This window comes from Brachypodium distachyon, chromosome 1 (assembly GCF_000005505.3).
Source record: "Brachypodium distachyon strain Bd21 chromosome 1, Brachypodium_distachyon_v3.0, whole genome shotgun sequence".
NCBI classification, from domain to species: Eukaryota; Viridiplantae; Streptophyta; class Magnoliopsida; order Poales; family Poaceae; genus Brachypodium; species Brachypodium distachyon.
Window position 1 is genome coordinate 9,615,307 of NC_016131.3, and position 26,841 is coordinate 9,642,147.

Sequence of the window (26,841 nt, forward strand, 5' to 3'; positions counted from 1 at the left end):
CTGAATCTTGCCGGGGCTCCTCTCTCATGCAAGCCTTGTGGCAGAGACATCACTGCGGAATCCACCTCTCGATTACGATTGGCGGACAAGCAGCCTGATTCGTCCCGGAACAAAAATAAAACAGCTAGCTACGACGCCGACAAATCGATTATGTCCTTGTGGGCGAGGAGCGTTCTTTCGCCCCCCACTACCGGCGGGCAGAATGAGCAAGCAGCCAAGGCGCGACATCTACCGCGCGCGAAGGCGACAGGTACGGCTCGTGGAGGCGATGGGAGAGGCGTGCAGAGAAGAATGCGGCGCTGGCCGGCGCCGGCTGGGGCGGCACGTGGTGGCGGGGATGGCGCACGGGGGCGACTGGGCCACACGAGGCGGCGGGCACGGCTCAGGGCGGGGGCACGAGGAAGCGGGCATAGTGGACGGCGGTGAGGGCACCATGGACGGACGCGACAGCAACGGGGAACAAGACCACGAGAGCGCAAACATGTTTGTCGTTACAATTTCTGTAGAAAAAGAAAGAAAAAAGAATGTCGTTACAATTTTGTAGAAAAAGAAAGAAAAAAAATAGAATGTATGCACCTAGCCACCTAGCTAAGCATCAGCACTTAGCGCTAGCACACACCATTCCCGTAGATGCAGCAGGAGCTAGTGTGGGCAGTAGAAAAAATGCATGCATGCATGCACCTAGTCACCCAGCTCAACCGCAGCACCTAGCGCCAGCTCGAGCGCATCTACTGCTGCGCTCAAGAGCGTCGCGCGGAGAAGCCAGCGCGAGAACGTGCGTGCGTCATAATTTTCTAAAAAAAAACGAACAGTAAAAGAAAAACTGTATCATGCCGCATCATGTAAAGCGCGAGTTCGCTTCAAAATGCCGCATCGGTCCAAATCGGTATTATTCGTGCAACAAAATTTCTAAACAGTTATTGTATAACCGGAAAGCTAGTCTTTTGTACGGCAAAGTTAGTTAATCCATAGTGTGGGTACCAATTTGCGAGGGTGGCAACGGTCGACTGAGACGAACGCAACGGTCAGAATCCACGGATTCAATCTCACTTCCAGGTAGGGCGAGGTGCCGAGGTGAGGTCCCCTCCATTTTGGAGTACGGAGTACTCCGTACTTCTTATCGTCGGCCCAACGGTCACTCCTCCCCTGCCTCTTTCAATAAAGACCTTGGCAAAGGACTCTCGATTCTTCTCCCCCAAATCTGACCGTTACAGACAAAATCAAACAAAATCCCCTCCTCCTCCGGTCCTCCCGAAGATCGCACCTCTTCAACTCATCAATCCCCCGCTGCTCCGCATACTCCAAGGACAAAACACCGGAGAGATTTCAGGAAGAGAAATAAGGAGAAGAGTTAGATTGCCTGGTCTGCGATTTCTCTCCGGCGAGATGGCAACCGCAGCTCCGGGACCGGCGAGCTCGTGCTGCGCCATGCGAAGGAGCGCTGGCTCCAGTCCTTTCAAGCCCGCCGGTAATGTTCCTCCTCTACCTCCCTCCCTATTCGTTTCTTCTCTGGACGGTCCGGTTAGTATCCAATCCAAGCTCTTAATTAGTCCATCCTCATCTGCAGATTGTCCGCACAGAAGCTCGTCCGTGTCCAAGAGCGGCGGCGTCTGCGGGTGCCTCGCGTCGCCGCGGAGGTCCTTCGGCGAGAAGGAGAACGAGCAGCAGGAAAAGGGGGCTAGGACACCCAAGGCACGAGCCAGCGGCGTGAAGAACTTCATGGCGCCAACCATTTCCGCCACATCCAAAGCCGTCGCGGCCTCCGCCTCGCCGAGGAAGAAGGTGCTCGGGGAGCGCAACGAGCAGACGCACCTCCTCGCCCCCTCGTCCCCTCGCGACCTCGCGCACAAGCCCAAGGGACCGCCCGATGCGGGTCCCGCACGCCGTCTGCGTCTCTCCTTCGACGGGGCGGCTCCCGCCCCTCTCGCCACCGCGTCCGAGGCCTCGTACGGTGGGGAGGACACGAGGATGGAGAATCCTGCGTGCGGGAATCACCACCACGTGGCCGCTGATTTGGTGGATGCAGAGCCATCTCAGGCGGCTGTGTACGACCCCAAGACGAACTACACATCGCCAAGGCCTCGGTTCCTGCACTACAAGCCCAACCCTCGCATTGAGATGTATCGGCACGGTGGCAGTGGCGTTAGGCGGCTCGAGGAGGGCTTCTCCTCCGAGAGCAGCGAGGAAACCGACACCACTACCACGGAGGAGGATGAGCTAGCGGAGGAGGAACAAAAGCAAGTGCAGCAGCCAAAACACTTGCTGGAGGAGCCATCTCCTTTGGCATCTCCATCTGCGGTCGGAGATGCAGCGGCTGTTCACTCTCCGGAGGAGCCTGCACCGGGTTCACCGATGACTCCTGTACCAATATCGGAGCCCACGCCGACTTCCCCGCGTGCTCGCGCCTTAGCGCGGGAGCCTAGGGCGATTTCTCCGCAAGCTCGTGCACTTACTCCGGAGCTGGAGCTTGGATTGAGCTCCGGGCAAGCTCCAGCCAAGAGGTCTCTGCCGAGATTCCTGCTAGCTGCTGGTTTGATTCTATTCATGGCTGCTGCTTTTGTGTCTGTGCCGCTGCCGCCAGACTCTCCGGTCATGTCAAACGCCGCCTTGTCCAAGGTGACAAACTTTCTTTCAGTTCAAGAATTGCACCCTGTGGAGTTGGCTGCTTGGTTGAAACAATGGTCAAGCAGTTCGTTGGATTCGATCACATCCTACTGGGAGGCTCTTGCTTTTAGGCAAGAACAAGAGTTTTTTGGTCCTCACTTTGCAGCGAATTTGAGTGCCGCATCATCTGCGGATACGGACCATGGTCCTGATTTCTACTACAATTTTGCTGAAACAATATCAATGCCAAGTGAAGAACCTTTTGGTAACAAGGAATTGAAGATCCAGGATTTTGTTTCAGCAAGCAATACAGTCTTAACTGCAGAGGCAGAAGGTGATGTTGTAGTGGAAGAAGAATCAAATGATGATGATGCAGTGGAAGAAGAAGCAATCGATGATGATGCATCATACAACTACAATGTAGCAAAGGAGCTTGATGTTGAAGTAATATCAGAAGAGGCTCCAGGTAGCTATGGTGAGGTAGAGGAACTTGATGAGGAGATAGCAGAAGAAGCTCAAGCTAGCTATGGTGAAGAGATGGCATCTTTCAGTCAGAATTTGAATATCCCCTCTCAGTCCACTAGAGAGCCTGAGCAAATTGAGAATCTGGAAGAGCAAGATGTTGAAACTGATGAGTCTGAGGAAGATCATGCTAATGTCAAGGAAGAGCAGGAGGCATATCGTGCTTCAGAGTCGGATTCGAGTATATGGTCAGGCTATTTGGACAAAATATCAAAGCCTGCTGCAGTAGGTGTTGCTCTTGCTGCTGTTATTGTTCTGTCAACTGGTGTGGCCGCCCTTTACATGAGGAAGAAGCAAGTTCAGGTTCCCACAAATGCCAATACACCACCATCTGAGAATCTGGAACAGACCGCGGCTCAATCTGGTTCAGGGAGCAGTGAGGTTCATCTTAACAAGTCTTCACAATTTCAGAGTTCTAAGATGGAAGAACCTGAAAGATTTGGTAACTCTGGTTTTTCTCAGTATAGCAGCAGCTTATCATCTGGCCATGGCAAGAGGAGGAAGGCGAAAGAGGAAGAGAGCCTCAGTCTCGAGCCGATGTCAAAGAGGGAGTCATATTCCACATCATCCTATGGTAGTTTCACCACCTACGAGAAGATCTCTGCCAAGAAAGTAAGCTGCAATTGTCTTATCTTTTCACCCTAGTTCACTCATAATATAATTTCAATCTTTAACTTGTTGTGGACTTATTTTGCAGAGGAATAAGGAGGATGAGGCGATGACCCCAGTCCGCCGTTCCAGCAGGTTGCGGAATGTTAAAGCACCAGAGGCCTAGGCTCGTGCTCTAACTACTTTGTAGGGGACCTTACTCTTAGAGGCACTTCAGCTGCCGCTCAATTTCATGCACCTTGGTATTGGAAAGATGTATGATAACAGCATTCTGCTGTTATTTTCTACAAAATTGATTAGGATTAAATGTCTCTAGTTTATGATTGCTTAAAATTGCATAAGTGATCCTGGACAATTGGGCCCATCTTATTGAGACGAATCTTTTGATTTTTTTTGTTATTGTGTTTCTTACTTGAAAGTTGATCCAGATATCTACATTGCATTTCCTTTGTAATGCACACTTGTTGTGACATTGAACTGGTTCTTGAATGTTTATTACAGCTTGCTGTCAAAAGTTTTTCTTGCATTTTGTCTGGTGCTTGTATGTCATGTTGTCTGTGCATGACTTCCGTATTTAGAATTGTACTTCATCTGTTGCAAGCAGTGCAGATATATCTCTATGAAGGGTGCAGTCTAGAAGAATGGAAAGATCACTTTCATGGAAAACATGGACGGATCACTTTATGTTACAGGAATATATATTTGCTCAATAAATTTCCTGAAAATGGCCTGGACCTTTAATAAATTTGAGTTCATTTCTTCCATTTGTCTTGTTGTTCAGCTTTCATGTACTCAACTTTTATGGTGCTGGGTGGCACCATTGAGCCTGGATCTTGAGATGCTCATGCAGAGGCTTGCTACCTGGAAACTGCATATTCCTTGTCCTTTTGGTCAGCTTTTATTTACTCAGTTTTTATGGTGATGCATTGCACCATTGAGGCTGGATCTTGATATGCTCTATGCAGAGGCATTCTGCCTGTCCATAGCTTCCTGGAAACTGCATATTTCTCCCAAGGTATATTTCCTTGCCTTTTGGTGAACAATAGACATCTAACCAGAGATAATCTAGCAGAAACACAAGAAGTGTCTGATAACAAGTCTCTTTCGTAGTCGCACCTGTTGTATTAGCTCAATGGTGGCCGTGTAAGAAAACAAACAGCTCAAAAAAAATATTGCTCTCAGTATGCTAACTTCGGGCTGCTTTGTGGGGGCAATATGAAATTAAGAAATGCTCACTATTTCCAGAATGATAATTGGATCGGGATACTAGGTCCGGCATGCCATTGCTCTTATCATGATACCATTTATATATGTTTTAAAGTGCAAAATTTGAGCTCTAGGGGCAAATTTAACTTCCAGATCTTAATATATGCGGTAAGTCATACTTCATATGATTTAAGCATCTCTAAGTACATATCTATTGTCCGTGCTATATTTCCAGCTGGAGTTTAAGACAAGCAAATACTTACCTAACAAAAAAGCTTGTTACAGACTGGTCTGTGTATTGCTGAACCGATGAACAACTCTGCTTACATGGAAAATGTACACCATGATGACACTCTTGCAGCCATGGGATTTAGGAAAAATGCAAGCACTTGTTCTTGTTTATGCAGGCATGGGTTGGGTGCAGAAGTCATTTGATGTAGCACTGGTGTGGGTGGAATGGAAAATCTCTGCCCAGAAAATCAAGTGCAGTGTTTTCTGGCTTTGTTTCCAAAAATATGCGTGCACTTCCATGTTCTGGTTTTCGAGTACGTTAGAATGTTATGACCGTAACCATGCTGACTTTCTTATATAAATTTGACATTCATATTCCCAACATACAATCATGTCATTTTGGAGAGTTTGGTCTGTTTGGAATTGCAAGATGACATTCAATATGATCTGGTGCACGGGTTTATAATTGTAACAGTATACCAAATTAACCCCTGAAGAAGCTGTATTATTATTTTTGGTTTCAGCCTTTCAGGACTGGTTGAACTCTGTTTACTACTGGAATAGTTTTCCTAAGTCCTTTATCTCCCGACTATTTATGCTTGATGGCCCTTAGATTTCTCGTTTGCGTGGGTGGCAGGCATGTGTTTTCATCTTGGTTTTAGGAGTTTTTTCCTGCACAAAATGGTGGCACTTGGATGATTTTTTGTTTAACCATTGGCAGTGCTGGAGGCTTCACTTGCATGGGTATCAGACTGATACATTTGCAATTTTCTACTTCTGAATTTTATTTAATGTTTGTACCGTTGTACGTAATAATGAAGTATTTCCTATTGCAGGTTGTCATATCTGCACCAAGTTTGAGGTGGTTGCTAGCATTGACCGCCCTTCCATGCTTCCTCTTCCTTCCATTTTTTGGAAATACTCCCGAGTCGCCAGAATGTTTGATAGGCTTGGACTGGAGAGAATTGCTAAGGCAAACCAAGCAGCTCTTCCTCCTGGAATTCTCACATACCAGCGAGAACCCAAAGTTGATCATCCTCTTCCAGTGAGAGAGGAGTATATACAGATGATGATACCATGAGCTCCAAATCTGGTAGTGTTGCTGCATTACACAATCCATTGTCACGAAAATTGCGCAGATCAACTCTTCTTCTTTGGTTTGTTTGTACATAAATTCCTTTGCTTATCGCTAGTCTTGCTGAGCTCACAACTCGGTGATGCAAATAGAAGCTGTGCATTTGGGCTGAGATATGTGAAGATTGAGAAAGATGACAATATTTGCAAAGATACATTTATTACTAGTTCCGCAGGTAGTATACAATTGTCCGTTTATTTACCCAGTGTGTGTGACTTGCTACGGAATTTGTCCTAACTCGTTTCTCTAATGCTCTCAGAGATTCCTGGTCTAACTGTGTCTGCTGTTCTTGTTGATTGGCTTGCTGTTCATCTGCTGCTGTTTCCTTGGACCACTTGTGCTTCATCAGAATGAACTACTGACAGCTGTCTTTTTATTCAGTGCCCGCGCTTGTGCTATGGGAGCTTTCACAGTTGTATATGCTTATATGGCCCAGAGGTTTGTATCAACTTTTTGTGCCACACTGTAAAAGTGTTTTTAGTGTCTTGTTTGTCATCATATACTGAATTTAATATGTTTGAAAATACCATGTGGTAGGCCTATGAGTTGCAATCCGAATTATATCCATCCATGTAGCCAGTTTATTCTAATACTTCCTCCGTCCGGAATTACTCGCGGCAGATTTAGAGGTCTGCATTATAGTTCAGAATGGTGATAGGTGTAATCTGTTTTCAAAGAACCTAATAGTAATACAAATAAAGCATACTACCGTAACCCAGTTCATAATACAGTGCGATGTGCTGTTCTTACACTGTCGTACTATGATCAATTGGGACTCTCTTTGTATTAAGTTACATCACAGAAGACTCCTAGACAGACCTATGGAAGCACGAGCACACAAATATCATCCACTTCTCAGTTTCATTAATTTGTTTGTAAAAACAATTTTGAGTTCATTATTTGGTTTACAAGGTGTTCACCTCAGAACTTTGACCGAAATTTGAGAACACTAGCATCAGATAGGTTAAGAACAGAAATAAAAGATCTTAACAGTATAGCCATAGAGTAGTAGTGATTCCGAAGAAAGGATATTTTCTTTGAAAGCAAAAAAAGATAATGAGGAAAATGGGGATTCCAGGCTGCCAGCCAGAGGCGGGAAAGCAATTGAAAAAAAAGTCAAAACAGCAGTTAGGCCCACTATTCCCCACATGTCAGTGCCAGACTCGCTTAATCAGGCAAATCCCTGCCAGATGGGACTCACTTGTCATTGTGCATTACCACCACCACCCTGCAGAGATACAAACAACTGCTGCAGTCTCCTCTGATCCTCTCTCCCTCGCATCGTCCGCCCGCCACCATCACAACGTCCTCCGCCGCCGCCAGCCAGCAAACCCTAGACCTAATGGCCACCTCCGCCGCCACTAGCTCCTTCCCTTCCTACCTGATCCCGGCCTCCGCCTCCCGCCGCCAAGGGTCTCATCGAATCCGGGCGTCCTCGTCGGTGGAGGGGGTGATGGACGTGGTATCGGAGGCGGAGCTGAGGGAGAAGGGGTTCATGGGGATGCGGAAGACGAAGCTGATTTGCACGGTGGGACCCGCGTGCCTGGATGCGCTGCCGGCGCTGGCACGCGGCGGGATGGGCGTGGCGCGGGTCAACCTCTGCCACGGCGGCCGCGAATGGCACCGCGCCGCAATGCGCGAGGTGCGGAGGCTCAACGAGGAGGAGGGTTTCTGCGTCTCCCTCATGGTCGACACAGAGGGCTCTCAGCTTCTCGTCGCTGACCACGGTGGCAGTGCCTCCGTCAAAGCCGAGGTATGTTGGCAAGTTGACTTTTTGTTCCCTGCATTAGCGTCGATTAGATTTGGTGCTACACCTAGGAGCGATCTCATATTGGAAGAATAGTATCAATAACTTTGTTAATATGTATGCTACGTATCTCATTTGGGAGCAATCTGATCGTGCAGTGGCCGGATGTAGTTGTATTGTCCCGTGTGGAGTTCAGAAGCATCGATCTTCATTTTACTAACATGAAACCATGTGTTGCTGTGCCCTTCAATGTTGAAAAGAATTGTAGCAACAGCTGCCAAGTTCTGATGGTAGTAAGAAAAACTAAGTGTTTGAAAATAGAGTGTCTCTCAATATAAGTGGCAAGGTACAGGTTTGAAAAGCTTTGGGTATAGGATAGCAAATATCGACACGCTAAGTCATAATTGGGCATAGCATTGCACAAAAAATATTAGCAATGTTGTTTTTGTTTAAGATAGTAGACAGACAGATTTGTAATGTGCTACCAGCTTAAAACACTGATTTTATTAATGATAACATCAGTATTTTTTCCTAGTAGGTAGGAATAGCATCAGTTTAGAACTTGAGATAAAGACACAGACTGGTAAACAAATGGTTACAGTGAAAAATACAAACTACCATATGCTGAGAGCAATTCACGGAACTAATATATTTCGAATGCTGAAAAACAATCAAATGTGGTGTCGGATACAGATAATTGTAAAATTGCAAAAATGTAACATAAGAACGATCCTGTTTGTTCCTCAAAATATAGTTCGCAGTAGGTTTGAATGTGAGAGGGGCGAGGCGGGAGAGGACAGGGAGGGGTCTTGCAAGGGTGCCGCTGCACCCGAGAGTGGGAGAGGCCCGCTTAAAAGCGCCCAGCTCGTGTTGCGGTGCAGTTGGCCCGGCCAGTTTGCGCTGACTCACGTGGCAAAGGAGGTCCAATTCGACACCACAGGACGACCCAGAGACCTGATCCGTTCATGAGCAGGATTGGCTGATGGCTTCAAATCGCTCTAAACGGGCGTAGCTCGCTCCATTTTACTGTCTTTTAATTTTGGCGGAGGAAGTTGTCCTTTAGGATGGATTGTATCGGCCTGGTGGAATCCCGTGCCTGTCACTTTTTGAGAGTAGATTATGTGATAACATTTGGATACAGTCCATGACCCCTTTGTCACATTGGGTGTTTACCTTTCAGAAACATTAGTTTAGTGTCAAAATGATATCTTTGTGGTTGGTTTGCCACACCTCTTTTCATGATAAAGAAAAGTAGTCTTGTTTCAGTGCCTGCATAATATGGAGACTGGAGAATCACCTAATGGTGCTAGTGTTACACTGAACAAGACACCGTGTTCATGCTAATTTAGATTCACAAGAAGAATACTTAGTATTTGAGTGATGATTTTTATTTGTTAACATTCTGCTTCGTTACCATATATCTTGGTCCTCTATGCCCTTTTTTTCAGGAAAGATGGAAATCATGATATATTTTCTTCTTTTTCATGGTATATTGCAGGATCGGTCTGAATGGTTATTTACAAGTAAAAAAACTGAGAAAGCTCGTCCATCTACAATGCATGTGAACTTTGATAAGTTTTCTGAAGGTCTGATGATGAATGCAAGTTCTTTGTTGTTGTGCATGATATGCCTTCCAGACATTTGCTAATTAACAAATTACTTACTGCCCACAATTACAGGCATTTTAGTTGGTGATGAGCTTGTCATAGACGGTGGAATGGCAACATTTGTAGTTACAGAGAAGATCAGGAATGATCTGCACTGTAAGTGCACAGACCCAGGTTTGCTTCTTCCTCGAGCCAAGTTGTCATTCTGGAGGGACAGAAAATTAGTTGAAAGGAACTTTGGGCTTCCTACATTGTCGGCAAAGGTTGACTTAGAATGCAGTACTTGTTATTCTTCAAGCCCACGTATTTTTGTATACATATTTTAACTTTTTCTATGATTAGGAATGAAGCATTTTTTTTGCTCATTGAACCATTAGTTTGATAGTGCTTCGTCATGCAAAAAATTCTAGGATGATACATTTTGTGGCTGCTTTTGTTTAATCATTAACTATCTAAATTTATTTCTTATGTGTTTACTGGAAACTAGTATTCTTGCTTGCTAACTGGTTATATTATATTGTAGGATTGGGCTGACATAGAATTTGGGATAACTGAAGGAGTCGATTGCATTGCTCTTTCATTTGTAAAAGATGCTAATGACATCAAGCACCTTAAGACTTACCTGTCCAGAAGATCATTAGAGTGAGCAGATAACGAACATAGTCATTTATTGGTTTCGTAAACATAAGTTTCTCTGCGGTGCTGTTAGTTAAACTATGATACACTTATTTGATGCGCATCATTTGTAACTGTAGTACAATAAATTGTTTAGAATGTATAGGGTTGTCCATGTTGACTCCTATAAATTACCAGCAGCAGGGCTCTGAGCCTCTGACTGCTCCTGTACACTTCCAGACTTTCAGCAAGTGCTTAGAGAGCGTGCTATTTGCTACTCCCTCCGTCCCATAATTCTTGTCGCTGTTTTAATACAAATTTGAACTAAAACAACGACAAGAATTATGGAACGGAGGGAGTATATCTAACCTAGAAAAAAAAGTGAAGCTGATGAAGCAATAGGAATTGATGCTTTTGTTTGACAAAAGAGCATATCAAGACAATCATTTGAAAATATAAATCTCCATTTGTGACTTCACCCTCTGTGATACTAACTAAGCTATGCCAAACTTAGTAATTGAAGCCATCCTATTCATTAAAAGACAGGTATATATATACATTTTTAGGACTTACAGTTGCATGGCCGTTAATCTTTTTGCGTAACTGCTAACATAATATAATCTACCTGTATAACAGACACATCAAAATATTTGCAAAGATTGAGAGTCTTGAATCTCTCAAGAACCTGAAAGACATCATAGAGGCATCGGATGGAGTTATGGTTGCACGTGGTGATCTTGGAGTTCAGATTCCTCTAGAACAAATCCCAGCCATCCAAGAGGTGATTGTTGAACTATGTAGAAACCTGAACAAGCCTGTGATAGTTGCTTCTCAGCTTCTCGAATCAATGGTTGAATACCCAACACCAACACGTGCAGAGGTAACCTGAACTATTTTATAAGAACTTCACCTCTCCAGATCTAATCATGTTTCATCTACTTTAGCATTTTTCCTGCTTGGACTTAACGAATTGTCATTACCCGTATAAAGGTGGCAGATGTTTCTGAAGCAGTGCGGCAATACGCTGATGCTATAATGCTATCAGCAGAGTCAGCTATCGGTGCATATCCTGAGAAAGCTCTCTCTGTTCTTCGCGCCGCTAGTGAGAGGATGGAGTCATGGAGCCGTGAGGAAAACATGCAAAGACTTCTTCCACAATATCAGCTTGCCATAGCTCTGCCTGACCGGATTTCGGAGCAAATTTGCACTAGTGCTGTGGAAATGGGTAACTTTTTTTCTTCTGTGAACTCCAAATCCAATATGTATTGTGCCATGGAAGTTCACCCGCTGTTACCCTCTCCGCAGCAAACAACCTTGCCGTAGATGCCATCTTTGTTTACACAAAGCATGGCCACATGGCGTCACTCCTATCGCGGAACCGGCCCAACCCTCCCATCTTTGCGTTCACTGATGATGCCAATTCGAGAAAGAGCATGAACCTTTACTGGGGAGTAATTCCACTTCAGTTACCGCTATCAAAGAGCATGGATGATAACTTCAAGCAAACCATCAAACTACTGAAGTCCAAGGGTTCAGTGAAACCTGGAGATTCTGTCTTGGTTGTCGCTGACTCAGATCTAAACCAACCTCGTGCTGCTTCATCAGTGTTCCAATCCATTCAGGTTCGGTTAGTGGACTAGGTTAGGCATGATTGAAATGATCACTGCTCGAAAACACGGATGTCTGTTTACTACACGAAAGGTTACTCCAAATGTGTTAACAGTGAATGATTTGTGGGTTTGTTCATGGATTACTTGTTTTCACTGCCCAATAAGGTGCTATTTGATCATTTTGATATTGACGAACACTGTTGCTGCTGTACACTTATGTTTTTGGACATTGTTGACCCTCATCGTGGATGAAATTTTTTAGAAGGTAAAACTTCTGTCGGATACGTGTACCGTTTCAGACAGCCCCATTCATTCAACAAGATCAATATTTAACGGGAAATTTTAAAACATGGGTGCTACCATTTTTTAGATCTACTTCAGTACAAGACACACTTGATTTCCCAAAAAAAGTACTCCGTACCAGACACATGAGCTAAACAATATAAGCCTAACTTTAGATTTTCGAAAAACCTTTCGGCGTACATCGTATCAGTTTATCACGAACTTCAGAGTTGGCAAAGGATTGTACCCCTTTCTTAAGTTTCTTGTTACTCAACACTAGTGTTTATATGAGTCACCTAGGATGCATTTGGTTGCGCTTTGGAACTGTGCGGGGCGACCCGGCTGATTCGGTGGAGTCTAGGGAACCAGAATCGGTAGGCTCTGCCCATGCTGGCTTACGAGTCAAACGCTTGCTCGGGCCGAGCCGTCCCTTGCTAATTCTAAACCAAACACATCCCTAATGTGTGCTCCGAATGCAAGAAGTAAGCTTCCAGCCAAACTTCTCTATCTTTAGGCGCAATCTGACTACCAATGTTCAAGCTCTTAACGTATTTTTCTGTACAATAGAAAGATAAAATCACAACTACAAAAAGTGCGTTTGAGTACTACGGCAGTGCCTATGATAACTGTCGTCGTTTTTGTTCTCGGATGGACCTGGTGTTTATCAACAAATATTTTTAAAATATATGAATTAACAAGCAGCTTTCATAGCTCAGTTGGTTAGAGCACCCGTTTAGTAAGCGGGAGGTCTTGAGTTCAACTCTCAATGAAAGCACCAGAGAGCCTTTTTGGTCTTGTCGATTATTTTTGGCTATGGTGGGTAGATAGATGTTGCTCGTTGCCTACCGAATCGAACGACTGCTGACCGCTCTCGCCGCGCGGTGGTAGATAGATGTTTCTGATAGCATAACCGTTTTGTGCCAACTTACTGGCGTTGCCTCAAGTACCAGTGTACCACTGTACGAGTAACAAATCCTGGCCTCCCGCAGTCCCGCTGCATTCTGCTCGATGCATGTCACCCGGACGATTTCTCTTGCAAGATCACCTGCGGACCAATTACCCGAAGCCCTGAACCAATTGCCGCCCAAGGCAAAGTGTAATCGCGCGACCAATTGCTGTTTACTTACCTCCTAAAGCTGCTAGCAGGTGGACGAAGCTCTGTAATACTCCGTAGCAGCAATACACGCTTACAGAAGAAATATCTTTGTCCTGTATCCGGCCAGATACTCCAGCACCACTAGTAGCTATAGCCTATAGGATACGTGGCAGCATTGTCTGGCCCTAGCTGCTGAGGTGCAGCCTAGCCGCGTGCTTGCATGGCCCAGAACCAGAAATCAGTGGCTTTGTCTGCTGCAGCGATCGCACGTGTTTCTGTTGGGAAGGAAGGCTACCGATCGATCTTGAAAGATCTCTTCGTACAAGGTAACAGGAGAGTAGATGACACTTCACGTGTATGACTGCAGATTTATAAATTTAATCATGCTAACTGCAGCCTGTACTACTAGTCTACTACATGGAGGAGGAGGAAGAGGGCAGGAGGCACATCTGTGTGTGAAATTGTATTTGGAATCATGCATCGATTGCGCACCTCTCGATCAGCACCTCTCGGGGTGGGTGTAATAATCTGCGGTAGTACGTACGTACCCTGACTAAGCAAGTAATGCTCCCTGATTTCACTGCTTGCTTAGTTGTGTCCGCGTGTGAGCGTGTGTCGTTTCAGAACAACACGGTGTTTGCCCCACGATCCTTGGAAATCCCGGCGAGCCCCCTGCTACGTTTGATGCTGCATCTGTTGTTAGTTGCAAGAGATTTTAGCTTTATTCTAAGTTAAATTTGCTAAAATTTGGTCAAGTTTATGAAAAATATACTGACATCTAAAATACCAAATTTGAGTCACTTAATATGGGACGGAGAGAGTATGCGCTAAAGTGCAATATACTCCGTATGTTCATATTTTTTTTTTCTGACAGGGACATACATTGACATGTCTGTGTATCCTACCAAGTCGGATGCGTGCAGCCTTGTGTGCAGACAACAAATCAACAAATAATATACTCCGTGGGATGCATATCAATCCCAACAGCTCTTTGTACGTACGTGTATATATGCAGCACCAATATATATCCTCTCTATGTCTCTAAATAACAAGATCAATATATCAAGATCGATCTGGCTATATATTGCATCATTATCAAACCAATAACCGATCATATCATGTATAGATATGTGCATTTCATAAATAATGTATTCCTTCCGTCCGCAAATAAGTGACTAGTAGTCTTCATCTACTTGATGAGCACACATAATACCCGCACATAACATTTCTTTAGGAAAGTTGACATATTGAAATAGAACTGTACGTCCTTGCTATAAATAGATCATCAACTTGCACGAAACTGGCAACTTGGAGAGGCTTGTTTGTCATGTATTTTCCATATTAAGTGACTTTCTATTTCATGTATCTAGACGTCTCGTTACCTATTTCATGTATCTAGACGTCTCGTTACCTATTTCATGTATCTAGACGTCTTTTAGGTAAAGATACATCCATTTTTAAACGAATTTAAGTCACTTAATATGAATACACTGCATATGATCGTTGACTGACCGGTCGGTCATTTTCATTCGACCATTGAGTTAACTAGTGTAATTAATAGTTTAATACTCCTTTCATCATGTATTAAGTGACTTTCCATTACATATATCTAGATGCTTTTTAATCATAGATATAATCATATGAGGACAAATTTGAATCACTTGGTATGAGACGGAGGGACGGAGGGAGTAACGAGACAGAAAATACGTAGGCCACAGTACTATATATGCGTGTTTCTGTTCCGACCAAACAAAACTTGGAGTACAATTCAAGATGTGGCGCCGAGATTCTCGCCGGCCGGGCGCCGCTACCACTCGATCGCAAGCTTGCTTGCGTTGTATCGACAGGATGTGATGCGCGAATCAGGACATGCAATGCATGCATGTTTTTGGCTCAGTCACATGCGGCTCGCGCTGCACGAGGCTTTATTATTGACATAGCCAGAAGCAACAGTTTTTCTCCTTTGCCGCCACAAGACTGACACAAACACAAACACAAACACGAACGCATGATGCCTTTTTACTATTAAGTCTTTGCGGCTTCAAGATTCTTCAGGCGCAACGCAGACTGGAGCTTCCCAGCAATGTCCTCCGTTGTGATCTTGAAGCCCTCGTCCACCTGAAAAGACAACGATATCAATGGACACGTCAAACTTGGCACTTGAGTATGACACATGCATTTGATTAACATTTAACAGCAAGTAGCTAGTGGAGTAGTATATGTTTGCTGTGAAGGAATAATACACCCTGCTTCCTCTGCATCCTTGTTTTTGAAGTTACCGTGATATAATGTGTGTAATTAATTAATTTGCGAGAACTTGTCAAACACATATTAAAAGTCAAATATCTACTAGTAATTAAGATGATATATACTCCATCCGTTACATAATTCTTTTCTCAAATTTGTCCAAAAATATATGTATCTATTTATAAAAAACGTATAGATACGTGTAATATTTCGACAAAAATTATGAAACGGAGGAAGTACGGGGTACTTTACAATGGCAGATGGTAAATTAACGAACTTGCCTTTGCCACGATGGTTATGATCACAGTACAAGCCGGGAACGGGATGACATTGGTGTGCGTGATGCTAAGGTGGAGCCCCTCGACCTGGGCGAGTAACCTGACAAGCACCCCCTTCGCGTCCTCGCAGTGGATCCTCACCATCACGTTGCTCTCCGAGATCGCCACCTCGATCTCCGGCAGCGCGCTCCTGGTCGTCGTCGGAGTTGGAGCTGCAGCAAACGGCGACTCGATGCACGGCTTCTTGACGAGCACTAGTACGGACCGGGTCGTGGCGGTGCTGTCTTCGAGTGCCCTGAGCTTTTCCTGCTGCTCCTTGATGTATCTGACGGCGTCCGAAAGAATCGTCGCCTTGTCCATCTGAGCAAATATTCATTACTTAATTTAGTTGAAAAGATGAGCTGAATTCTCGAATAATAGTCCAAAATGTGTGGGAGAGATGCGGATAAGTTCAGGGAACCTTCTTACCTTTTTGAGGCCGGGGATGACGGTGGAGAGCTCGATGAAGCGCCGGTTGATCTTCTCCCGGCGCTTCCGCTCCGCCATGATGTGGTCACGCGCGGCCGGCGACGTGTGCCCCGTGCTGGCGGCGGCGGCGGAGGCTCTCCTCGACGCCGCCGGGTCCGCGGCCGGCACGTCGCGCGCTCTCGAGGAGGGAACCGTGGTGGCTTCGTTGCCCGGCTGCCGTGAAAAGGCCGAGGCGAAGTTCCAGCTCACGCTGCTGCTGCCGACGCTGTCGTTCTCCGTGGCCACGGGCACGGCAGACGTGTTTCCGGAGCTGGCCATGCCGCCGTTCTTTAACGCCGCAGAGCCGCCGAGCTGTTGGAGCGACGGGTGCTGCAGCTGGTGCTCGTGCTGCAGCGTGTCCATTGCCCACTGCATGAACAGGCTCGACTCGTCCATGCTTCCAGTCCAGCACGCAGGCAGGTGTTTCTACCTGATCATATCACGATTCAGAAGACGAAAAGATCGATCAGTGTATTAATATCGCTGAAGACAAGACATCGGGATATCTTAAGCTGGCCTAATCCAAAGATCCGCCTCAACCATTGTGGATTTAATTAACTCTAGACATAAACTTGAAATGTGAACAGTTTGTAATATAATAGGCAGCAAGAACGATGCGATCCGGCGGCTGGCCTTGCGAACGATTCTCGCTGACGTCGTGGGTGCCTGTATTGGGATATGGGATATGGGCATCTATTCTTAAAAAGCGTCTGGATACATGTAATATTTCGACAACAATTTAGAATCGGAGGAAGTATGAGAAACAAGAAAGACATTTTGCGCTGCAGAAGGTGTGTCGGGGTTACCGAAAATCCTAGCCCATATAGTTTCTTTATTAAGAATCCAGTATGCGTGAATTTACTTAGCAATCCCAGCGCCAAATCAGCGAAACCAGTCCACCAAAGACGATTTCTAGAAACAAGGGTCCTAATTAAGCGGGATCAAAGGTTAGGGCTCGAAATCCAGGAATTAGAAGATTATGATCTGATTCAGATCGACTTTGACCACGAGATAGGGGTTTAAAATGGCTTTTCTCTACATATATGTATCTGGGGCATGAGGGGCAGATCATACACAAGGTAGGTTCAAACATTATGGGCTTGTTGCTTTGAGCCCCAGCCCATCATGCCAAATCGATGGCTCGCCAAATCCTGGGCGAACAAATTCGCCGCCAAGTTCTCGCCCACGCATGGGCGCAGAAATGAACTGACGCGGGCGAAATACTGCAAACCTCGTGTTGGCTCACCAAAATGCTGACGCTAAACCAAACGACAACCCATGGAACCGCGGACGCACCAAATATTGGCTCGGCTGCCATAGGCTCTAAACCAAACGGACCCTGTGACATCATAAAATCAAATTTTTGTAATTATATTGTCAAAAATGTTTACAGATTTTTCCATCATTGCCTGTCTATAGTGTACGTCTCGAAGAGGATGCGCATTCCTCTAGATTGTTATCGTTGTTTTGTACTCCCTGTCAGAAGCAGCCAACTGCGTCAACATCGTGCCTTGTCTCCTTCACAGTCATTATCCTGTGCGATATCTGGATTGTAATTACTAGGAGACTATCGTGCTTTTTTCAACTTGTATTAATGACGGAGGACGACTGGAGGAGACACCGTACCTCTCCTCTGTTCACCGCCGGAGTTGCCCCAAGGCCGAAGCAAGCCGGAGTTTCTGGTTCGCTAGCTAGAGAGGATTTGCCCCAAGCAATACTAAAGGATTTTGTTTGTCCTAAAGTTTGTTTGATTGCATCAAAGGAATTTTACCAAGAGATTGAAGTGGATGGAAAATTTCCTATGAAATTTAGTACAAATGAATCCTTTGGAAATTTAGTACTTTAGGAGATGGCACAACTAATATCAAAATCAACATAACTGAAGTTTTTAGGGAGATCCGGAAGAAATTGTTAATAATAGAGAAGTAGGGTAGGGTGTGATTAGTTTCAGACTATAGTACGTACGTGGATTTGTTTGGGATATCATAAAATGTGTCAAAGATAGTCATGTGCACCCGTACTCGAGCAACCTACCACCGTACGTTTAGCCTGCTTAGGCCAGAGTACACATTACTAATTTTAGGCATCGGAATCTTTCTTGATAAACACAAGACAAGATGTTTGTACAACAATCGATCTTCCCAGCAGTCCAATACTCCAATCTTGGTTTCAGGTTGTCGGCCTGATTCTGTTTTCTTCCTATCGGTTTTAACTTTTAGGAACACTCTTAGGATCCATCCTTCTAATGTAGATATTGTTAATGAAATCGAGAGCACTACATCTGAAAAAAATCGACATGCATGTGACAACACAGTGCCGAGGCCAATATTGTTTTTTCTGCGTGATGGCCTGATCCCTTTTGCAATCATATTGGTTAGCTAATACCTACTTCCTCCGTTTCTAAGTGCAAGACGTTCTAGTTTTGTCTTAAGTCAAACATCTTAAAGTTTGGTCAAATTTATTAAAAATTATCAAATCTACATCTTTAAATTGTTTATTAAATCCGTCATGATATACATTTTTTTTACAATATGCATATTTGATATTATAGATCAATATCAGTATATATATTTTTCTATAAATCTGCTCAAACTTGAAGAAGTCTGACTTAGGACAAAGCTAAAACATCTTACATTTTGGAACAGTGGTAGTGCTATTAATGACAGAAATTCACGTGTGCATGCAGAGCAAGGAAACAAACCAATTTTCTAGTCAATTTTTCCAAACAAATCAGACACAGAAATGTCCACGTCTTACAAGTCTTGAAAACTTTTAGATAAAAAGGATTAGTTTTGCATCTACGTAGACAAGACAAATTTAGGTATCACAATTTTGTTCTTTATTGAGGGCACAAAATGCTTTGTTTGGTTGACTCGGTCCGAATGTTAGTATGCTACGGGCGCCACAGCTAATTAAGTACGTAGTATGTAGTGGTATTTTGTCTTTTATAAGAGTAGAAATTTCCGGATCCTTAGTTGTGTCAAGGGCCAAAATATTGATCTTAGGCCTCCTTTGATTCAAAGGATTTTCATAAGAATTTTGTAGGGTTGAAATTCTTAGGAATTTTTCTTATATTGGTCGTTTGATTCGTACGATTGAATTCTATAGGAATTTTTCCAAAGGATTCATTTGTACTAAATTTCATAGGAAATTTTCCATCCACTTCAATCTCTTGGTAAAATTCCTTTGGTGTAATCAAACAAACTTTGGGGCAAACAAAATCTATAGTATTCAAGTGGACATGACATAGCAATCCTTCATTTTTCCTTTCCAATATTTTTCCAATCCTACGAATCAAAAGAGGAGCAATTCTTCATTTTTCCTATTCCAATATTTTTCCAATCGTACGAATCAAAAGAGGTCCTTAGTTCCCTTTTTGTTTGTTTCCAGATTCTGTAGGAGTACTGATCAGTACCCACTTTACACACTTTTTTCAAATATATTTGGTGCTGATCATATTTGAATTTGGCAGATTTGAATTTGAATTCAAATTATTTAAACCAAAAAAAACTTAAACTCTGCATGCTACAACACTTTTACATTTATATGTAGGTTTGGTGCGAAAAGGCACCTTTTCTCTACATCATGCTGCATCAGGGACGAAAAGAGAAGAAGAAGAAGAAAAGAGAACAAAACGTAACTAAGCAAAAAGTAGAGAAGAACACTTTAGAAGCTGTACTTAGATGCAAAAGGATGCAAAAAGAAGAGGATCTGCTTATGTGTCAAGAAGAATTAGGAAGGGGTAAAGTGCATAAGCTAAAGTTGATGTTAATTGTTCATGTATCCATTAGAGAGGGCCAAGGAAAAAGGCATTAAGGAAAGGCAGCCCCTCTCTCTCGAGGCATCCACAGCCAGCACTCACTTTCTCTCCAAGCCAGCCCAGGGATGGGTTGGTGAGATCTGAAGCTCGAAGACACCTTTTCATGGCTTCCTCTCTTCTTCTCTTCCTCGGTTCATAGTGTTCTAAGCCACAGGTCTTTCCCATATTCCATTCCTTTGCTGAATTTGCTGCTATATCCCTCTGTAACAGAATCTCTGCCCTGTCTTTAGTCTGAACCTTGCTAATTCTTGCTGTTCTTGGCTGTAAACTCTTGATCCTGCGTGTAAAACTCTTGTTCCTGTTTAGTAATCTGTTCTAGTGTTTATTTGTGACGTGCTTGCTGTGTTAGATCATTTTTCCCTGTCTTTAAAATTCAGGCCTGTTGCAGTTCAGTGTTGTTTTTCTTGTTCATGTCATGTTTTGCTGTAATTTGTTCATGAATTGTGCCCGTGCTCGTTGTTGTGTTAGATCCATGTTACTATGATGTTAGTAGATGCTTATGTGTTGTTTTTACTCAATAGAACATCCCACTGAACTTGCTATTCTCAATTTCTTGCTCAAATCTGTTCCTGTCTTTAATTCTGCACCTCCTAACCCTGAATTCCTGCTGTTCTAAACCTTGATATACTATGATCTAATCCCTGTCTAAAAACTTGCTTCTAAACCTTGCCTAAATCTAATTCTTGTTGTTCTTCACTGTCTAAACCCCTAAATCTTGCTTAAACTTGCTGTCTAAATCTTTGAACCTTATCCACTTCTGATTCTGAACTTCTTGCACCTTTAACTTTCTACCTGTCTTGATCTTTATCTATCTCCTGCTCTAAATCATTTCCTTGTCTATTGCTTGCTGAATCTTCTTCCCTGAACCTTAATCTTGCTATTCTTCCTTGTCTTAATCTCTGCATCTTCCTAGATTCTTCCCTGTCTTAATTTCTTTAGTGTTAAGTTTTATCTGTCAGTGTTAAAATTCAGTTTCGTCAGTGTTGTTTCTCGACAACAATTAGAGTAAGGGGTGCCAAAGCTCGATGGCACAAGTGCGAGTATAAAAGTAGGGCGTGTACGCCGGCCTTATAGCGAAGGTCGCCGTACACTTGGACAAGTTGACACGTCGATATTTTTTGAACAGGTTCGGTCGACCCTGCGGGTGCGACCTAGTCCTATGTTAGGAGAGGCTTGGAGGGGATCGTTAGCCAAAGCGTTTTGGGTCGATCGAGGCTCCCCGAATCACTTAGCGAGAGGTCGAAAAGGGCCGCCTCATACTTGGGCCGAACGAGGCTTCCCAAGTAGCGAGGTCGAGACACCCTTAGGACTCTAACCCGATTCTCTCTCCTTCGGGCTCGGGCCGAACGAGGATTCCCGAAACCCAAAACTAGAGCTCCTCTCAAAGAGACTCTCTAGCCCTCTCCCCTTGAGTTTATTCAAGTGAGAGTGAATGGTACACGCCCCCATGGGGGGTATTTATAGCCTAAGGGTACATGACAAAAGACCATGACTACCCTTGGGGGAGAGAGAAAAGTGGGGGCAAAATGGTAAAACTAGCTTCTTGGTTCATAACTTTTGTGTGCACCAAGTGGGAGAAGTGGGGCTTGGTTCATGGTCCACCATGGACGAAGAGCCCTCTCCTTGCACCTTTCTTGCCCCCTACTCAAGCTCAATTTTCCCTTTGACCATGGCATGGGAGGCTTGACTTGTTGATTTGTCTTCCCTTGCGACGTAGGATTGACCACGCCACGTTGGCGTCTTGACTTGTGCTGAAAAAATTGACCTAGTCGTCGCCACGTAGATTTACGGTCCGGCCCAAATAAGGGTTTTATTTTACTACAACAGTCAGAAAGTCTGTTTTCAGGTTGTGAACAGTAAACAGAAAACAACCAAAAACATAGTTCTTAGCCTGTTTTAAATTGTTTGTTTTGGTTCTCAAACACCCCATTTGGTTGTTTAGCTAAAGATTGAGGATTAGAAACTATTGCACATTAATCCCTGTGGAGAATCTCATTTTTATTAATGCTATTCGCTACAAGTGTTGATCAAGTACTATGTACGGTAGAATTTGCTGGTTGACATGATGGGTTGCTACGTGGTAGTGCGCATACCTTCACTTGTTTTGACGTGGCTATTGCTAACAGTGTATCGACATATTCACGTGGGTACTGGGAATGCAAGCTCCGGCCCTATTGATCAATCGTGTCAAGAGTAAATGCTCTTGTGTGTCTGGCGTATTTGCGCGGCCTGGCCATGACAATGGAACGGTGTTCTTCCCTTGACAAAAGCACAGCGCCAACCGAGCGTGGCCCTGACCTCGCCATAAACCTCCTACGCCAGCCAAAAATGATAAATAATGCTAAAGAAAGAGCCATGCCCATAACACATTTAGTTGCAAAACAGAAAGGGACAAAAATTATCAAAAATAAGTTACAATGGCACAGGTTCTCGCATCTTTCCCTCCCAACACGTCCTTGAGGCGAAGCCTTGTAGACCAAAATCGATGGTCTGGACCGAGCTTTTTACTCGATTGACTAACGTGAACCTAGTCTTAGGGCGAGACGAGTTTCTTTGGAATCTTTCTATCCTGGTGGATTATTTTTGGTCAATTCAATGTACCAGACGTTGGTACATTTTGAAAATTGTGGAGACTAAAGATTCCTCTAAAGGTTAAAAGTGTTTTTTGGTTCCTGCGGCAGCGGGTCACATTAACTAAACACAACTTGTTAAAACAGAATTGGAATGGAAGCTCAAAGTGTTGTTTCTGTCATGAAGATGAGGCTATAACACACCTTCTTTTTTCCGGTATCGCGTCTCTCGTTCTGTATGGTTGATAGTCCAAATAGCTTCTAATTTTTTTTTCCTGGACATGTTCCTCAGATGTTTGGGTCATGGCTACGTGGGGTTAAATGGTGAATAAAAGGTTAGGAGCGCTTCTTATGATTGGAGCGGCTGCTTTATGTTGGGCAATTTGGCTATGCAGATATTGTTTTTAATAGAAAAAACTTAACTTCTCCACTGAAGATCTTGTATTCTTGCACTCATTGGCTCTGTACTTGGTCTATCTTTGTCAAGCAGGTGGATCGTCAGTTGACTTTGAGGGAGTGCACCAAGTTGGAACAAGTGGTCAGGGATTTTTTTTTTACCCACAATGAGTGGCGGTCTAATCTGCGGATTGAGTCTACTTAGAGTTATTTTTTTCTATCTATGTAATAATTTTTTTTCTTGTACTTTTTTGGTTGTGTGCATGTTCGGAGCAGAGGCCGGGGGTGTGATACTCTTTGTGTATCGATTGATATGCCATTGAGATCAATAAAACTTCCATTATCGAAAAAAACTACAATGGTGCAAATCTCCTTGTAAAAAAAAGAAAAAAAAAGAGAAGGCACCATACAGAGAAGCCCTACCATCGTATATATTTTTGCGAAGAACCATCCGCAGCTACAGAATCCGTTACTCTTGGAAACTCCACACTGATGCAAAACTAAAAAGCGTCAGCGCAGATATTTGTCTCAGACGCTCCTTAAAAGAAGTGTCACAGGTAGCATCCAGAGGCCGCGGCAACCAGATATTTCCTTGTGCCGTGACGACACAAGGAAGCGTCAGAGAACTTCTACAGTTCTGACGCTTCCCTGCTTCGTAAGTGTCAGAGGGGATCTACTCTAGCTGTTGTAACTCTCTCCTTTGTGGGAGCATTAACTTTGTTCACGAAGAATTCTCTGACTCGTCCTTGTGTCGTCACGGCAGTATACTTTTGACGGTCACTGACCTCTTGTCCTAGCACACGTCAGAGATTTGTTGTAACTTGCTTTTTTTTTACATGCACAACGTAGTTGCTAATTAATTCAAATTAAAGCAACGCTACAGGCAAGAAAAAACAAAAATCAAAACAGCAGCTAATACCGCTGCAATGCTAACACAAGCCACACAAAAGCCGGTCTGGTCTTGTAGCTAAACTTTAAGATTTTCGGTCAGTTTCTTCGCTTCTTGTATCTCTGTTTTGAGATCTTCTATCACCCCATCCTAGGTAGCAAGATCGGACTCTAGTTTGAGCTTCTCAACGGACAATCTGTTCTTCACCTTTTTTTTCTTCCTCTATCATGGCTTGCAGCTTCGACACCTGAGTTACCTCCACCATCCTACCTTCCTCCATGCACATGAGGTACTCACGGAGGAGGTGCAGGAAACAGAGTCCCTAAGCCACGACATCATTGATTCCGCACCATTGTTGGTGTATCCACTACAACCCATGAAGGAAGTATTCAAGGAAGAGATTTCACGAGAGTTTTTTTTCCTTTTCAGTCGCTCTGGCAATTTTATTTCCATAAGTAGAGGACTGGGGATATATATAGGTTGGTAGACCGCTGACGCACTTTCATCCGACAAGAGTCAGCGGTGTAAGCTTTTGATGCTCAATAACCTTCTGACGCTTGTAGTAGCAATAAATGTCAAAGAACTACTCGAAGGATAAGATTCACGGGTTTACGGCATCTAACGCTTAGCACAGAACAAGCGTCAGAAATATATGTGGTCACAGGAGGTCTGTGAGACGTCCTAGATCCGCAGCGTTAGAGATCAGTTAGGAATCTATATAAGTTCACGGGCGCAGGTAAAAAAGGTAGCGTATGTGTTCATGCTTCAGAGCGAGCTCAGTATAGATGCATGCATAATCATGGTGATGCATCAGGAAGACGCAGGTGCTCCTCTTTATCCGGTCCGTCACCTCCCCTTTCGGTCCATGGACCACCTCACCTCGGCTATAGAAGCAGCCGAATGCAGTGCAAGTCGGCCTTCGCAAGATAATAGCTGCGTACTGTCGTCTCAATGGGTGGGAGATCCTGGAGCGACCTCGTTCGTCCACTCCGCCGGCGTTGGCTGAGCCAGCGCTTCCGAGGGGTCTTCATGCAAGCTCACCGCCTCCGCCTCAGCCTCAGCCTCAGCTGCCTGCACCTTAGCTGCCTCAGGCGCCCCAGCCTCAACCTCAGCCGAGGCTTCCGCTGTTCACCGTCGACGAGTCTCCAGCGGTGAAACGGCGTCGAGAGATGTCCACGAGGTACCCCGGTGATCGTGGTTATCTTCCTCAAATCCCCTCCTTGTTCTTCTTCATTGCCGCAACTACCTCCACCGCCATAAGCACCTTCCTCTTTCCTCCTCCCCAAAACATCGGCTGCTCTTGTTGTCCCTGGCCGCGCACCTCGCCTTCTTGGGCATGGCGCTGCGCTGCTCATGGATGATGTTGCCGACATATCAAGGCGGTGTTTAATCTTGTCGACAACGCTCTGGTGTGTGTATCTTGTTTGAAATGTAGCAGATCTTGTACGCAATGCAATGTAATGTGGTCGATCTTATATGAAATGCAACAGATCTTGTCTGCAATGCAATGTAATGTGGTCGATCATGTATGAAATGTAGCAGATCTTGTATGAAATGTAGCAAAATTTGCATGCAATGAACGAAATTCAGATTGGCTCAATGTTTCCCTGCAATTAAAATTAGAATTATAATGTATGACGCTGACGTTGACAGAAAAACACGTCAGTAGTAACTTTTTTTTCTTTGGTAAGAACCATCACGGACGCTTCTTGTTCAACGAGGCGTCAAAGATGATCAGCTCTGACGCTTCTTACGGGCCAAAAAGAGTCAGCAAAAATACCCCGATATGACTCAGGATCGGAAAAGACTAATCCTGACACGTGTCCCGGAATATGCGTCAAAATGCTTTTCCATCTGCGACGCTTTTCGACGCGTCAGAAGTTTCTGAGTCATCTCTAACACTTGATTAATGACGCGTTCAATTTGTGTCAGCATAGAGGGTTTTCGGAGCGTCAGAAATAAGTGATTCTTAGTAGTGATCGTATACGCCCTCAAATCTATAACCTGGAGTGAATAAAGTACCCACTGCTCAGTGAAGAGGAATTTGTTGAGGTTCTTTTTGTTTACCAAGCTAGGGTGGCAATTAACAAGTAGCTATGCTTGAATAAACTGGAATATCTTCAGATCGTGGTGAGCTATCGTACTGATCTAAAAAAGGAGTATAGTACACAAATTGCATTAGTATATGCATGGCACTATAAAATGGGATCCAGCAGCTGGTGCAACGCCAAATCAATAAAGATGGTGTCAAGTCAAGTCGCCTATTAGAGTAATCCATCCAACATCAACTCCTTTCTTAAATTTGTTTTACCAGATTGATTGGTTAGAATTAAATTGGACTGGCGTACAAATATGACGTCCAATATCGTGATGATCGACTCTTCATGGATGTTACCCCCTTCATTCCTTTTTATAAAATGCCTTAGTTTTTGTCTTCTTCCTTTTTCAAAAAAGGGTAACTCTCGTTCTCTGCGTTGATGCACATAACGAAAAATTACTAAAATCCAAGCAACGCCAGGTATTGAAGCCGAACAAGTCGGAAAAAAAAAACCCGAGGCCGTATGCCTCGGACTAATTAACCGTATGGTAAAATCCTGAAACAAATGAAGAGTACACCACTCATAAGTAAAGCATTCAAGAAGGCTCATCACGCGTGCTCCGATGATGATGAGTCCAACGAAGTGTTCCGATGATGATGAGTCCAACGAAAGGTCAATCTCAGAATTTTAATCCCCGAATTCGAGCTTCGAACCACCACCTTCATCAAGTGCACGATGCATATGGCGTCGACATTGCTGATCAGATCGATCATATGTTTTCACCAGAGTGCACATACCCATCATGAAGTCACCTCTACCACCAACACTTGA

General features: G+C 44.2%; 3 protein-coding genes, 1 non-coding gene and 1 pseudogene across 5 annotated transcripts; 4 read left to right on the forward strand and 1 right to left on the reverse strand.

The window, feature by feature from the left end:
- Positions 1 to 1,150: 1,150 nt before the first annotated feature.
- LOC100835292 lies at positions 1,151 to 4,249 on the forward strand. 2 transcript variants are annotated; one of them, XM_014902892.2, is made up of 4 exons: positions 1,151 to 1,468; positions 1,568 to 3,507; positions 3,589 to 3,738; positions 3,824 to 4,249. In XM_014902892.2, exons 1-4 carry the CDS (start codon positions 1,387 to 1,389, stop codon positions 3,899 to 3,901), a joined length of 2,250 nt encoding a protein of 749 aa, XP_014758378.1. In that variant the 5' UTR covers positions 1,151 to 1,386; the 3' UTR covers positions 3,902 to 4,249. The 2 variants fall into 2 exon arrangements, with proteins under 2 accessions (XP_014758378.1, XP_003561410.2); XM_003561362.4 differs by having other exon boundaries at positions 1,153 to 1,468; positions 1,568 to 3,738.
- Positions 4,250 to 5,720: 1,471 nt separating this feature from the next.
- Positions 5,721 to 7,423, forward strand: LOC100835159 (annotated as a pseudogene).
- A 115-nt stretch (positions 7,424 to 7,538) lies between these two features.
- On the forward strand, positions 7,539 to 12,101 carry LOC100835468 (pyruvate kinase isozyme A, chloroplastic). Its single transcript, XM_010233382.3, has 7 exons — positions 7,539 to 8,060; positions 9,553 to 9,640; positions 9,734 to 9,924; positions 10,185 to 10,303; positions 10,913 to 11,156; positions 11,267 to 11,501; positions 11,582 to 12,101. The coding sequence occupies exons 1-7, from the start codon at positions 7,650 to 7,652 to the stop codon at positions 11,914 to 11,916; spliced, it is 1,623 nt and encodes a 540-aa protein (XP_010231684.1). The 5' UTR covers positions 7,539 to 7,649; the 3' UTR covers positions 11,917 to 12,101.
- Positions 12,102 to 12,869: 768 nt separating this feature from the next.
- TRNAT-AGU lies at positions 12,870 to 12,943 on the forward strand. Its single transcript has one exon. It is a non-coding gene; the product is annotated as a tRNA-Thr (tRNA).
- A 2,025-nt stretch (positions 12,944 to 14,968) lies between these two features.
- Positions 14,969 to 16,980, reverse strand: LOC100835778 (transcription factor bHLH25). Its single transcript, XM_010231211.3, has 3 exons — positions 16,258 to 16,980; positions 15,793 to 16,149; positions 14,969 to 15,382 (listed from the first exon to the last, which is right to left on the reverse strand). Exons 1-3 carry the CDS (start codon positions 16,690 to 16,692, stop codon positions 15,290 to 15,292), a joined length of 885 nt encoding a protein of 294 aa, XP_010229513.2. The 5' UTR covers positions 16,693 to 16,980; the 3' UTR covers positions 14,969 to 15,289.
- Between the last annotated feature and the right edge of the window lie 9,861 nt (positions 16,981 to 26,841).